Here is a 12780-nt window from a genome sequence, read left to right as displayed (position 1 = left end):
TTTAAAAAAGTGTTAGGATGCTCGGGTTCTCACCACTTTCCAGAGGCGACTCACTGCCGACAGACTCCCAACGCCTTCGTTTAACCGACATCACTGGATGATAAGACTGCTCAACTTGAGTATTCTGACTGGACGACGACATCAAAAGCAGGCCTTCATCTCTGGGTGATGCAGATTCCTGCCTTGACACGGAAGGGGAATGAGACTGTCGAGTAAGCAAGTGATGAGGGGCTGAAAACAAAAAGCACAAGTTATAAACACTGTCATTGCCGTCATTTATCCACTAAGCGCCGCAGCGTTTATTTGATCATTCGCGGTTCGAAAGCGGCGCTTACTCCAAGGGAAGAAGGGGGGAAGGGAAGGGGAAGGGGTGGAAGGACATCCGTAGTCACCCCTCCTTCAATTTTTCCCTGTGCTTTCTGTTTATCTACTTTGAACAGTAATCTGAAGAACCACAAAAAAACGAGAATGATGCAAACACTTGCTATGGGTGATGATGACATAGAGGCGCAAAATGTATTTCAAAATAAGATCAAGGTGAAATGATGACCGATACAGAGGTCACCTACACGACATAGACCATTGTGATTACAAGAAAAGACCAATGAATCCATCAAGTATCACAACAACAGCCCCGTTTATGTAGTGTTGTGTGTCACAAAATTTTTTCAGTCCCAGGCATCTTTTCTGCAATTGCTTAGATTTTGGATCCCCTACGAAGATCACTGGTTTGCTTGATTTTCATCCTTAGGTCACATAAAATTTATTTCGTCAAAAACTGTAATTCCATCTACATGTAAATCATTTGTCATCTTTGCTTGCTTTTGCCCGAAGCATTGATTAGCACACCTGAATTTAGCTACAACAATTGTTCGTTTATTATTAATAGTAATATGTTTGGCTAATTTTTTAGGTGACCTTGAAAACAGTAGTGGCAAGTTCCACGCCTGATTACCTGATGTAACTGTTACATTAGGTCGAGGCATCTCACTGGACATCTCAGTTTTAGCAGAGGTATAAGCAGCCGGTACATAAGGCCCTGTCAGTGGGAAGGTCCGTTTTCTACCTTCAACTGTCATCAAAAATAAGCGAAAAATGAATTATTTTTAAAATATAATTAGCCATGACAGCTTTATCAGAGGTCAACCACAACATTGTGGAGACTGTACCGAAACCAATGTTACAGTAGCATTCCATGACAAAACTGAACACTGTACATGTTAACATTTAAGTAACTCCAATTCAGAGGACTTAAAATTGCACGCAAAAGACTTAAAATGCTTTGTTATTTCCCTTCCCTGCGAGCTTCATCTGTCTCTCAACTCTCTTTCATTGCCCATGTCATAAAGACATAGAATTAACTCATTGTAAAACTGAACAAATGCAGTTGAAAAAGGGCCATTGGCTTGTACAACTTAGCCTGCGTTCACACTAGGTGCCCGTGCATTAGTGCCAGGGCACCAGCACAAAATGTTCAGACACTGGGTACCTGATATATCAGTCCGTGGCTCAGAGCCGAGTACAAGGTCAAAGACCTCATACTTGGGCATGGGCACGGTGCCCGAATTTTGGCGTGGGTATTTGGAAAAGAAAGTGTGCTCACATTCGTACCCATCAAGAATGGTACTTGGGCACCATGCTCAAGCACCAAGTATGAATGCAGCTTTAGGCTGCCAAGGTGCTAGGGAAGGTGTATTGATTTGGGGAACTTAACATTTGCATCTCATACCCTAACACCACTCAGTGCTATATTCTTGTTCTAACTCTATTGTAAAGCATGTCTGAGATAAACAATATACAGCATGTCACTGAATGGGAACTAGTGCAACAAAGCCACAAGTACACATTACTAGCTTCTTTAATTGATGATCATTTCCTTTATTCTCCTGAGTCTAATGTATGATTCAACAATGACATTGGTCAAAGAGTTAACATTGAAGAGTGACTGGCATCTAACTTCTCCCAACATTATCACAGCTGAATCATACAGCAAAGTCTGGAGAATATAGGAAATGATCGTCAACTAAGGAAGTGTTTTTGATTCTTAGCCAAACCAACAATGTCAGTATTACAAGAAATATCAAGAGAACTGTAAAAAGGGGAATATGTATATCGAAGTAAAGATGTACAGGGTTAAACAAGTGTATATAAACAAGTTAGGTTCAAACCTTTCCAGGGAATAGCCAGTCCCTTGCGTAGCCTTCCACTGGGTTCAATTACAACATAGTACTTCAAGTGCTTCTGTTTCTTAGGCTGTGTGGCTAACTTCAGATTGATATGACTTGAAAACTCTGTGAAGTATCTAAAGCCCTTAGCTCCACACCCAATACAATTTCCACTAAATCCCAGCATTGTGACATTGTTCTTCTCATCTGGCAGAAACCTCTTGTCCACCTCAGCAACGAGCATCATTCCTGGCAGCATGGGTGATTTGGCACCAACAAGAGTAAAACCTTCAGAGACGTGCACTAATTTGCTATTGAGGTAAGCCAGTCTTAGCTCTCCGCCAGCTTGACAAAACCCTAAATATTGAATAAATACTGCCATTTTAAAATGTTTAAGCCTTCAAATCCTTTAAAAACCCCTTGGAAGGATCAAAAACTAATTTCTCCTTACAATGTTAAACATAAAGACAATCTCATAAGCAGACATTACAATGAAATATACCTGGTGTTGCACAGATTGGTCCTGTCTGTACAGGTCTGCTGTGCATACCAGAGGACCTAACAAAAGATTCAGTCACAGCAGGATGCACCTCTGTTTGGTGCACATTAACATATGGAGAACTTCTCTTTCCATTGCGGGACTCTTCCTCATCACTACTGAGTTGAGCTTCGCTTGGCATATCACTACGAACAGTCTGGCTTACTGACATGGGAGGTGTGCGTGACTGTAGTAGCTGCATTAACCTGGGTGAATCTGTAACACAGAATTTTCCAGATAAATAATTGCGTGACTCCCAGATGTGATTGATGTGAGACTCCTTAAAACTATAATACACTGCTAGACTGTTCAAAAAACGTCCTGTTTGTGCTTGATTGGTCAACGAGGAATGCACAAATAGGTAAACCCTTTTACCCTATGAGTGAATTAAGTATCTAGTTTTTCTGTATAGTATCATGACTGAATCAAACACTATAGTTGCACACAAAGAGGAAATGATCACCATCTTCAGATGAGATTTACAGAGTGAAAAGTGAGAGTCATTTGATTTGCAACAGAATTGATGCTGCATTGAACAAGCGAGTTCACATTTTTCAGATTCACTTTGATTTTCAAAATATTTTTTTCCATTTTTTCACTGACCAATGCAGTATGTATTATTCTTAAGTAGCTCCGTGTTGAGGAACTTCACATAATGCATAAAGCACTTCACCACTGACTAACGGTCAGTAGATTTTTTGACATGGTGATAAATTTGAATGAAAATGTTTCCCTGCCAAGTTGATATTAAGCCACTTAAATTCTCCACTGTTATCAAAAATCAATAGAAAAAAGAGAAAGTAAAATTATATGAAATTAAGACTCTGTGCATTTTATGCTGATTCAAAATAGTGTACATAGGAGTATTCAAAACAACCAACTGTTGGAAAAAGTTGAAAAACATTGAAAAACACAAAACATATTTGATGATTAGATCTTAAGACATACACATGTATGTATGTATCTTGGATGTATGACTGTCTTTTGTTATAAACAACGAATTAAAGGTTTGTTTTGGAAAAGTTATTCCAGCACAAAACATCTTTAATGATCATCTTATGCCAATGGTTTTTATGTATCATGTATGTATGGCCATCTTTCCTTACAAAGAACAGATGAAAGGTTTGTTTTGTTAAAGTTATTCCAGCACAGCTTAATTATTACACCAAACAAATATAGTTCACAGTTAAAAAAAAGGATTCTGTAAGTAAAAAAATAACAGTTACGGGTTTAGTAACAATATCATTTGTCAGCATAAAATAGCAATTTGAAATCAATTGATTGGAAACACAAAACATATATTACAGCTCAAGTGATGTAAATGATATGAGAAGGTGCTATATTGGCTGGGCAGACTCATGCATTCATGCAATCTACCTTGTTCAAAGGATAATACCACTATGCCAAAAGGATCACGTCAGAGTATTTACATCAGCAGCATGGAAATTCATTGTATTTTGTTGAAAATAAGTGCTACCTAACTTCATCAGACAACTTTTCAATTCATCTTATTCCTGTCGCATAAGTTTTGAGAACTACATTGAAATTACCATAAAATTTAGTAGTTACATAGTGCTATATGATACTACCCTTTAACAATTAAGGTAAAAATTAGATTTTCAAACTCAAGATACATTTTGTAAACCAAATTTTGTAAACCAAAATACATACCAAGGTGCTCATCTTTCTTTCTCACACAACAAGATATTTAGACCACTCAGACTTTTAAGGTAGAACAACTGTTTTATATTATTGCATGGCAGATGTGCGTAACTTTGACTGAACACTAGGTGGAAAGTGTTGGCCTTACAAGGCATTCGTAAACAAGATATTATTACATAATCCCATATAGCATTTTCCTGAGAGCATCAGCAAAGTGTGTCTATATTAATAGCACATCAATTAACGGAACTTCCTGAGAAAACCAATATCTTGTTGTTGACAAATGCATGAGGGAAAGAGATAGGCCACGGCAAAAGATTAATACTACTCATGCAGCTAGCGGCCTTACTGGTATTGAAACATAGACAGTCACATGGATCCGTATCAGTCTTGATATCTCCAGATTGAAGATATGGTCAGTATCCAACTGAACTAGAAGCTTATAATATTGTTCTTGTGGAAGAAGATTAACCTTGTGTCATGCAAGCAGTAGTTACCAAAAGTGAAAAAGCATTTTCCGAAAAATAGTGAAGAACTTTTTCATGTGGCTCAGTTATTCATTCTTCATTTCAGATGGATATCGCTATCAACTTCTTGACAATTTCAAGTGTTTTAAAAGCTGGGAGCGGTTTCAAGGAGAGGATGCATTTGATGGACACCTGATAATACCAACAAACATAACGAAATGAATGAAATAGCTGTGTCAGCCACTTCCTGTGCTTCTAATTACAAATAATTTCCACCAAAACATACAATTTATTCTAAATGAAAATCTTCCCTGGCTACAACTCCTCTATGTAAGCTACTGTCAAGTGGAACACCGACACAATAAAAGCATTAGTGATATAACAAAGTATTGAAGGACATTATAACGTGTCAACAAGCATGACCAACTGTGCATGTGGTCAACGTGATTGAATATTGGCTAAATTTCACTTTTGACATTTTTTTCTGGAAAGAGATAAGGACAAGGAAACACAAAAAAAGAATAAAGCAAATATCAGTGCATTTTCAATGAAAAGAAATATAAATAAACATTTCCAGTCCAGTGTAAGCCAAAAGACACATTTATTTATTGCCATTCTCTTCATAACTGTGCTAGAGAAGATTTTTTCAGATATTTAGAGCAGTAAAGGGAGGGAGGGGGGACAGGAGTTCTTTGATGGGGAAGGAGGGGGGGCATCCACATTTTGATTCAGAAAACAAAGAATTAATTTTTTTTAAAACTACAGCCAAATTTTGCATCAAAGTGAAGGATTCAGAGAGCAATTAATCTACATTTTGAATCGATCATGATTGTAAGTTTTCCTTTCTCCTAGATGACCCAAGATAAATAGGACATTATTGTAACCTCAACAAGCAAACACTTGTTCTAACAGTTGATTTAATGACTTCAAAGGATGAAGAATACTCACGCCGGGGTACTAGAGGGCACATCCAAGGCTCCAGACTGAAGTTGTTTTCAATGATATTGTCAGTTGTCAAAATAGTTTTTGACTGAAGTGTGACAGATTTAATACCAGGTTCATTCAATTTACTTATAACTTTTAGAGTTTCAAATACAAAGCTAGCACAAACTGTATTGATCACAGCTAACTACAAATGTACTGATCGATACCTTTTAATAGGTGATTTTTAAGAATGTACATGTAAGCAACTATAGTATATTGTCTGCTTCTCACAACAACATAGTCACTTGTTCGAACACCTTTTTGGTCTCAAAATACAGTTAGGTCATTGAATCTCCCTTCTAATTCATGGTTTTTAGTAGCAAACAATATAGTACTTGTAACCTTAGCAAATTAACTTTCAGAATTTGATTTAAGGAGCTGATGATGCCATTCATAAATAATCTAACTTGACCTGAGAGCACCTTAGAATCAATGGAATCGATTAAAGACAAATTCCAGTGGCATAATTATATTTTGTATCAAACAAGCTTGCCCTTGGCCATACTGGGAGAATATCAGCCCTCAGTTTTTTTTGCAATGACCTTGCTGCAATTTACCCATTCGAGGCCTATATTCTCCCAGTATGGCACTCACGCTTGGTCAATAAGATACACATTTTCTGTGATTAAACATATGCATTGTTATCACTGAAAGATAAGCTGCACCTTGAATTTGGTAACTCAAATTTTGGAAATGCAATTTTTTGAAAGGAAATTGAAATAAATCACAAGTAGAGGCTTGAGAAAATTGCTATAAATAGCTTGCTTTGTTGAGCATACACCTGTATAAATTCATTAACATTGAAAATAGAGATTACTTTGAATCCTTATCAAAGGAGTCCTGCTAATTTAGAGTTAAAAACTAAGAAATAAGAAATTACTAAAATATACACAGGATAGAACATAAGAAAAAAAACACACTAAGTTATAAGCTGCTAATTAAATTACTGATGACAGAGATCACAAGTAAAACAATAGAAATTACAAGTAATTCCACCAAAAAAAACAACTTTTAAAAAATACTAATAAGAGTATTCGTGCAGAGGCGCGGTGGCCTCATGGTTAGTGTGCTCGACTCCGGGTCAAGTGGTCCGGGTTCGAGCCCCGGCCGGGACATTGTGTTGTGTTCTTAATAAGGCAAGATACTTTACTCTCACAGTGCCTCTCTTCACCCAGGTGTATAAATGGGTACCAGCAATTTAATGCTGGGGGTAACCCTGCAATGGACTAGCATCCCATCCAGGGGGGGGGGGGGGTAAAAATACTCCTAGTCGCTTCATTCTACAGAAACCGGAGTTAAGCACCGGCCTAATGGGCCACTAGGCTCGTAAAAAAACGTTACTTGCTTTACTATTAAGAGTATTCAAAATGACCAAAAAGAAAAAAGAAAATACTGCAAGTAACAAATGACAACTCAATGCAAGAATAATTAGTCTTCGTGAAGCATGCTGTGTATTTCTACGAAATCTTTTTACCAAGAGTTAAAAAATACAACAGAATTTTATTCACCTTCATGTCCATCCTTGGCAGAGCCTCTAGGAGAAGTCACTCCAGGAAGATGCACAATAACAGTGTCTGCAGGAATTTCTACATTAGCAGATGATGTAACAGCTGATGAGTTGTCATAATGATGTGCTGTATCATAATGTATCGTGCCTTGTGATGTAGATAGCCTTGTGCTGACTCGTCGGGAGGGCCAAAGCGATCGATGTTTGTTGCGGTATCGAGGATCTGACATGCTTAAGGCCCATACTCATCCCTAACAGGAAAACTTTGCAGACTTATCAAGCACTAACTGAAAAAAAAAATTGACACAGTTATGTCAAACGGCAAAAAAAATTACCGCTGTATAGTGCTATACAAACATTATATACCGTAATGGTTATACATTTGTAAAGTTGCTCAAATTCATAACCCAATATATATGTCCACCAAATCTGTGGCCAATAAAATTAAAAAAAGATAACAAAGAACAAAAATCTTCTGTTACTAGACCTGTTCAATGTGAATAATTGGTCTCAATTAGTCATATCCAACCGATGACGGCAAAACTTATCTTTGATTTAAGTACAGTGCATGTAGATCTTCTTTGGTAGAACATTTGTTGTTGATGCAAAGCATGTGGAACTTGGCAATTTGCATGTTATCAAGAGGCATACAAATGTACTGCTTGGAAATTTGTCCAATTCTCCTTAGTTAGAGACAAAAGAAACAAGAAAATGCACTGATACAACTAATTGTTTGAGAAATGTCCAATCACGTCTCCACTTTAAACAGACAAAACAAAAATATGATCTGATGCTTTTAACTGTTATTTTGATATTTTTGTGTAACATATTTAAGTAGAACTCTTAATTAATAATGATACATAATTACTAGTAATAACCAAAGGTTAGGAAATGTGGGCAAGGATGATCCTTTTTTGGCTATTTGGTTAATGAAAGATTTGGGGGCCCATAGCGAAAAAGGATTTGTTTTGTGGGGTTGAAATTTTAGTCCATGAGGACACCCTCCCATGCTCCACTTGCTTTTTCCTCTACTTTAACACTAACAGAGTGATTTTACTAAACCTGTGAAAAAGTTACCAACGCTAGATCATTCCAGGAGACACTTGTCCCATTGTTTTGTTTTGCTTAGTTTATGCTGTAATTGTTGTTGTTTCACGGTGTAAAGAATATCACTCTAGGTTAATAATATAAAATATGCATATTGATCGAGTCAAAATGATTGATGCAATGCAACAATTATGTATTTAAAATCATAACATGCAAACCGTAGAGATGTCATTTGAATGAAGAACAATAAAATCAAACAAATAAGGCACTTGTTGATGTGCATAGTTTAAAATGTTACTAACTGTATGTAAACTGAAACGAAACAACCAATTAATATATGAAGAAATTTCAGGTTATTCCACAATATAATAAATAAAGCTAAATGTTTGTTTGTGAGAATACTTTAACATTACATTGAATAACAATTGAAACAAAATGACTGTATTGTTACATGTACTAAATGCTTTGTTAAAACTGAAACTATAACTGAATTATCAAATGCTACTGTTTAGTTCCTGAGTTTTTGGCAGTCACATCTCTATGGTTAATGTCATAATTTTTTGTGATGTTGCTTGATACAATCCAATATAATGTAACAAGTTTAATGTTTTCCTTGAGGAAAAGTTTAAGATGTGACATGTTAAACTTGTCGATGAATATTAAAACTGAAACGGAACAACTGTATTGTAACATTTTTTGTATAAACAAATGAAAGCATATTCACTAAATGTTATTGTAAAAACTGAAACCAAACGGCTGTATTGTTACACACACTAAATGCTGTGTAAAAATTCAAACTCTATTGTATACCTGAATAATCAAATGCAACTGTGTAGTTACTGGAGAGAGTGTTTGCCAGTGACATTTGTACGGTTGACTTATTTTTTTGGGACATGTTTTGATGTACAACAAACTGCTTTTAGTTTTGAGTGTTACACTGTCAAATACTTTCAATATAATTGTACATGAACGTTCTAAATTGAAACTGTCTAGTGTCACTGTAAGTAAAGTTACTCAAATTTTACAATGTCTTTGATGTAATTCGATGTTGCATCTACAAGCATTGTACCATTCTCTATTGAAAGCACTGAGCTTCTGAGATTTGGTCAGACATTAGGTTAGATTCTTTATCCTGGTTGAGGAGTTTCTGCAACACATCAGCGAATGCTGTGAACCAAGGTCCAAATTACACATGATGTGAGTGAGAAAATAGTGTTCTTTGCATTCCATACATTCTTAGTGGAAGATTCACGAACTGAGCAAAAATCAAGTTGGGGCCAAACTACACAACTGCCATGCATGTATTTGTAAAAGCAAAATTGAGATTAGGATTGTGGGCTCCTCTTGTCACCTGCAATTACCCACAACAAACTTGCAAGGTTTATACAAAATTGTAAAGGTTAAAAGAAACTGGTACTGTATACTGTATAACTGATAAAATCCAAATAAACACCTATTCATAGAAAAAAGGTAGGTGAAGTCTGCACTAGAGTCCAGTGCCCCATCCAACTAGAGCTTACCTTAGCAGCATAAAGCAAACAGGAATATTAGTACTACAAGGTTGCTACTAAGTGTTGACCGCCAGCAAAATTTGCACAATGAAAAAGCGGCAATCGCCAGCTGGATTTTTGGCCAGCGATCACTTGATAAAGCACAACAGGCACTTCTGAGGTTACACACTTACAATCGTTCACCACCTTGAGCCATCTCACTTGAAATTTCACCCATCAGCATAATTTCTTAACTACAACCCTGGTACTGCCCCCTGGATTGGATGATAGTCCATCACACAGTTACTACCCAGCAACCTCAAGTCCCACTGAATCTTAATTAATGTCACTTACGATTGCTGATACTTTTTCCCAGACATAATGTTTGGTAGAAATGGAGATTTTGTCAACCATTATTTGCCACTTGTATTCAAGCAATTAATAAGTACAAATACGAAAGAAGTTTTTAAAGGTGAAAAATCATGTTTTCTTCCCGAAAGGTTGAATAAATTACAACTTCACATTTATAAGTGTATCTGTAAGTGCTCAAAGGAACTGTCATAATCTTATTTAATGACTCAAGCGACTATGATTATAATTATAATAGATTTTATTTTCAAGAGGACTGGTGTTGCAAAGAAATGGTAATTGAACTAAGTGGAGTGCAATTTGGTCTGGAATCACACATGAGATTTTAAAATCAAATGAGTGTCCAGCAAATGTTTGATTTAAAATCACAAGCATGTTTTCTGACCAAAACTGCATGACACAAAATACAATAACCACTGTATTGCATCCACTGTGAAATTGTAAAACTCAATCCCTCAAATAAGGGTTTCCATTATCCATATGAATATTTAATTCATCCGGCACTCGTTCCTTTTCTTAGAATTTGATTTCAAAATGGATGTAATACAGAATATAATCAACTAGGAAATAATGCCTTACAGTATAGCCTTGCCAACTAGGAGTTGCATAATCACCTGCTGGAGAAATAGGCTTTAAGATCTGGAGAGAGAAATGACCTCTGACTGTAGCTTATCACTAGTAAAGTACAATGCTAGAGGAATAAAAAACAAAATAATTACCCCTTGGCTCTTCTTCTAGCATTGGCATGTATTTTCTCCAAACTCCTTACATTTTACATAAGACTGACTAGAAGAATGTGTTTCACATTTGACAACTTTTTTTTCCCCTTTATGATCATGATCTTATCATTTGATTCAGTAGTAATATTCCATAGAGAAATTAGATAACAGTCATTTGTATGGGTGTAAAGGTAAAGGACAGGTCAAAATTGGTCATGAATCACAACACCTGATCAAAGTGTGAGAGCATTCATGTGGTTTACTGTCTGAATTGAATACTAGATGTCACTCACTCAGGCAAATAAGTGCAGACTAAGTACATCTTTTTATTACTAGTTTGGTAACCTTTGGAATCCTCACAGGGAGCAAACTTTAGATGGTAAGCTATTTGTGTAACATAGAAGATCCTGTTGAAATTGATAGTTTTCTTTGACATTTGATAGAAAAATTAGGATCATATAACACAGCCATGCATGCCTAATAGCTATAATTGTAGTGACTGCGAGAAAAGCACAAAATATTGTGTAGACACAGGAAGTAATTATTCTTATCTCATGATTAAAAAAAGCTTGCACTTTGTGCTTGAGAGGTTAAAAACAAAACAATGATACCAATCAAAACACAGTCAACAACTTCCTTTCAGATTTTAAGATACACTGCTGCACAGAAAATAAGGGAAATGAAAATTTTGTACATTAGCAAGACCTAACTTGAAAACTGTAAAATCAAATCTTCATAAAAATTTCAAATAATTTGCTAGCACACCAATAAATTCCTCATATGAGACTCAATCAAGCTTGCTAACACTGGTTTGGGCAAATCAGCCTTAAATAGGAACTAAATATAACCATGCAAGCTCATCACAATCTTATCTAAATTTTCAATATAGAGCTGTGTTTCACTACAATTTGAAAAATTAAGTTCTTACTTTCTAAATTAACGACATTGGGTAATTTTCCTGCCCCCCCCCCCCCTCTCCGTGAAAGAGCTTTTAATTTTTGTCTGCTCCGAAATTATTCAAATTACTTCTAGAAATTCTCACGAATCACTAAAAGCTCAAGAACCACGCATTTCCGTAAGCAAGATATTTCAAAGCTGTATAGATTTCTTACACCTTATATTTTTCTTCGATCTCAAATTTACGACAATATCGTTTTAGTTACGTGTGTAAATAATGCATTGGAAGCGGTCTTTCAGACAGACAACATTATCCTGAGCATCGATCGAACATCGTATCCACTTTTAGACTTGTTTCAACTAAATGTTTTTTTTATTAACATCGATTTCCCGAAAAGATCTAAAATATACAGATAAACAGGAACAGAGGAGATGTTTAACGTTCGCGCACCGCTCGAGGACAAATGGCGTCTTTGAGATCATGATCTACCAGTTCGCCTTAATTTGCTATCGGATCGCAACATAAAAACCTCGAAAAATTGGGAAAGGAGTCGTGTTAGTCGCAAAGAATGTCAAAATATTGTTGAGCCTCTGTTATTTGAGGATCAAGTGACGAAAAGTGTGTTCATTTGGCTTTCGGGTAAGGTGTTTCAAACATTACACCCCTGAGGTCTGTCCATCTGACAGGCGACACGAAAGACCGACAGACGTACCTTCAAACCATAGTCCACAATTTTCGACATGAATCCCGAAACTTTAGGATTTTTTCAAACTTATCCACATATTACACTGCTATTTTACTCACCTTTATATTCTGGGAGCTATTTTTCACTAGAAGTGCCCCTTAAGACGAGAATTTCGGTCATCGTCATCAAATCACACTAGTCCATTTGTCGTCTTCTTGCGTTTCTGTCACGTGGTACGTGTCTCGTCTA

At 36.3% G+C, this 12780-nt stretch overlaps 1 protein-coding gene across 1 annotated transcript in view; it reads right to left on the bottom strand.

The window, feature by feature from the left end:
- The window catches only part of LOC111339902 (GREB1-like protein), a 26672-nt gene extending 13892 nt beyond the window's left edge, over positions 1-12780 (bottom strand). Inside the window, exons 1-6 of the mRNA XM_022946630.2 lie at positions 12651-12780; positions 7325-7610; positions 2668-2919; positions 2169-2522; positions 956-1072; positions 34-231 (exon numbers count right to left, since the gene is read on the bottom strand). Coding sequence (XP_022802365.2) covers positions 34-231; positions 956-1072; positions 2169-2522; positions 2668-2919; positions 7325-7553 — 1150 coding nt within the window. The 5' untranslated portion in view covers positions 7554-7610; positions 12651-12780. The remainder of the gene's footprint in view (positions 1-33; positions 232-955; positions 1073-2168; positions 2523-2667; positions 2920-7324; positions 7611-12650) is intronic.

This window comes from Stylophora pistillata, chromosome 13 (genome assembly GCF_964205215.1).
Source record: "Stylophora pistillata chromosome 13, jaStyPist1.2, whole genome shotgun sequence".
In the NCBI taxonomy this organism is placed as follows: Eukaryota; Metazoa; Cnidaria; class Anthozoa; order Scleractinia; family Pocilloporidae; genus Stylophora; species Stylophora pistillata.
The sequence above is the reverse complement of the archived record's forward strand: the minus strand, read 5'-3'. Positions and strand labels throughout refer to the sequence as shown.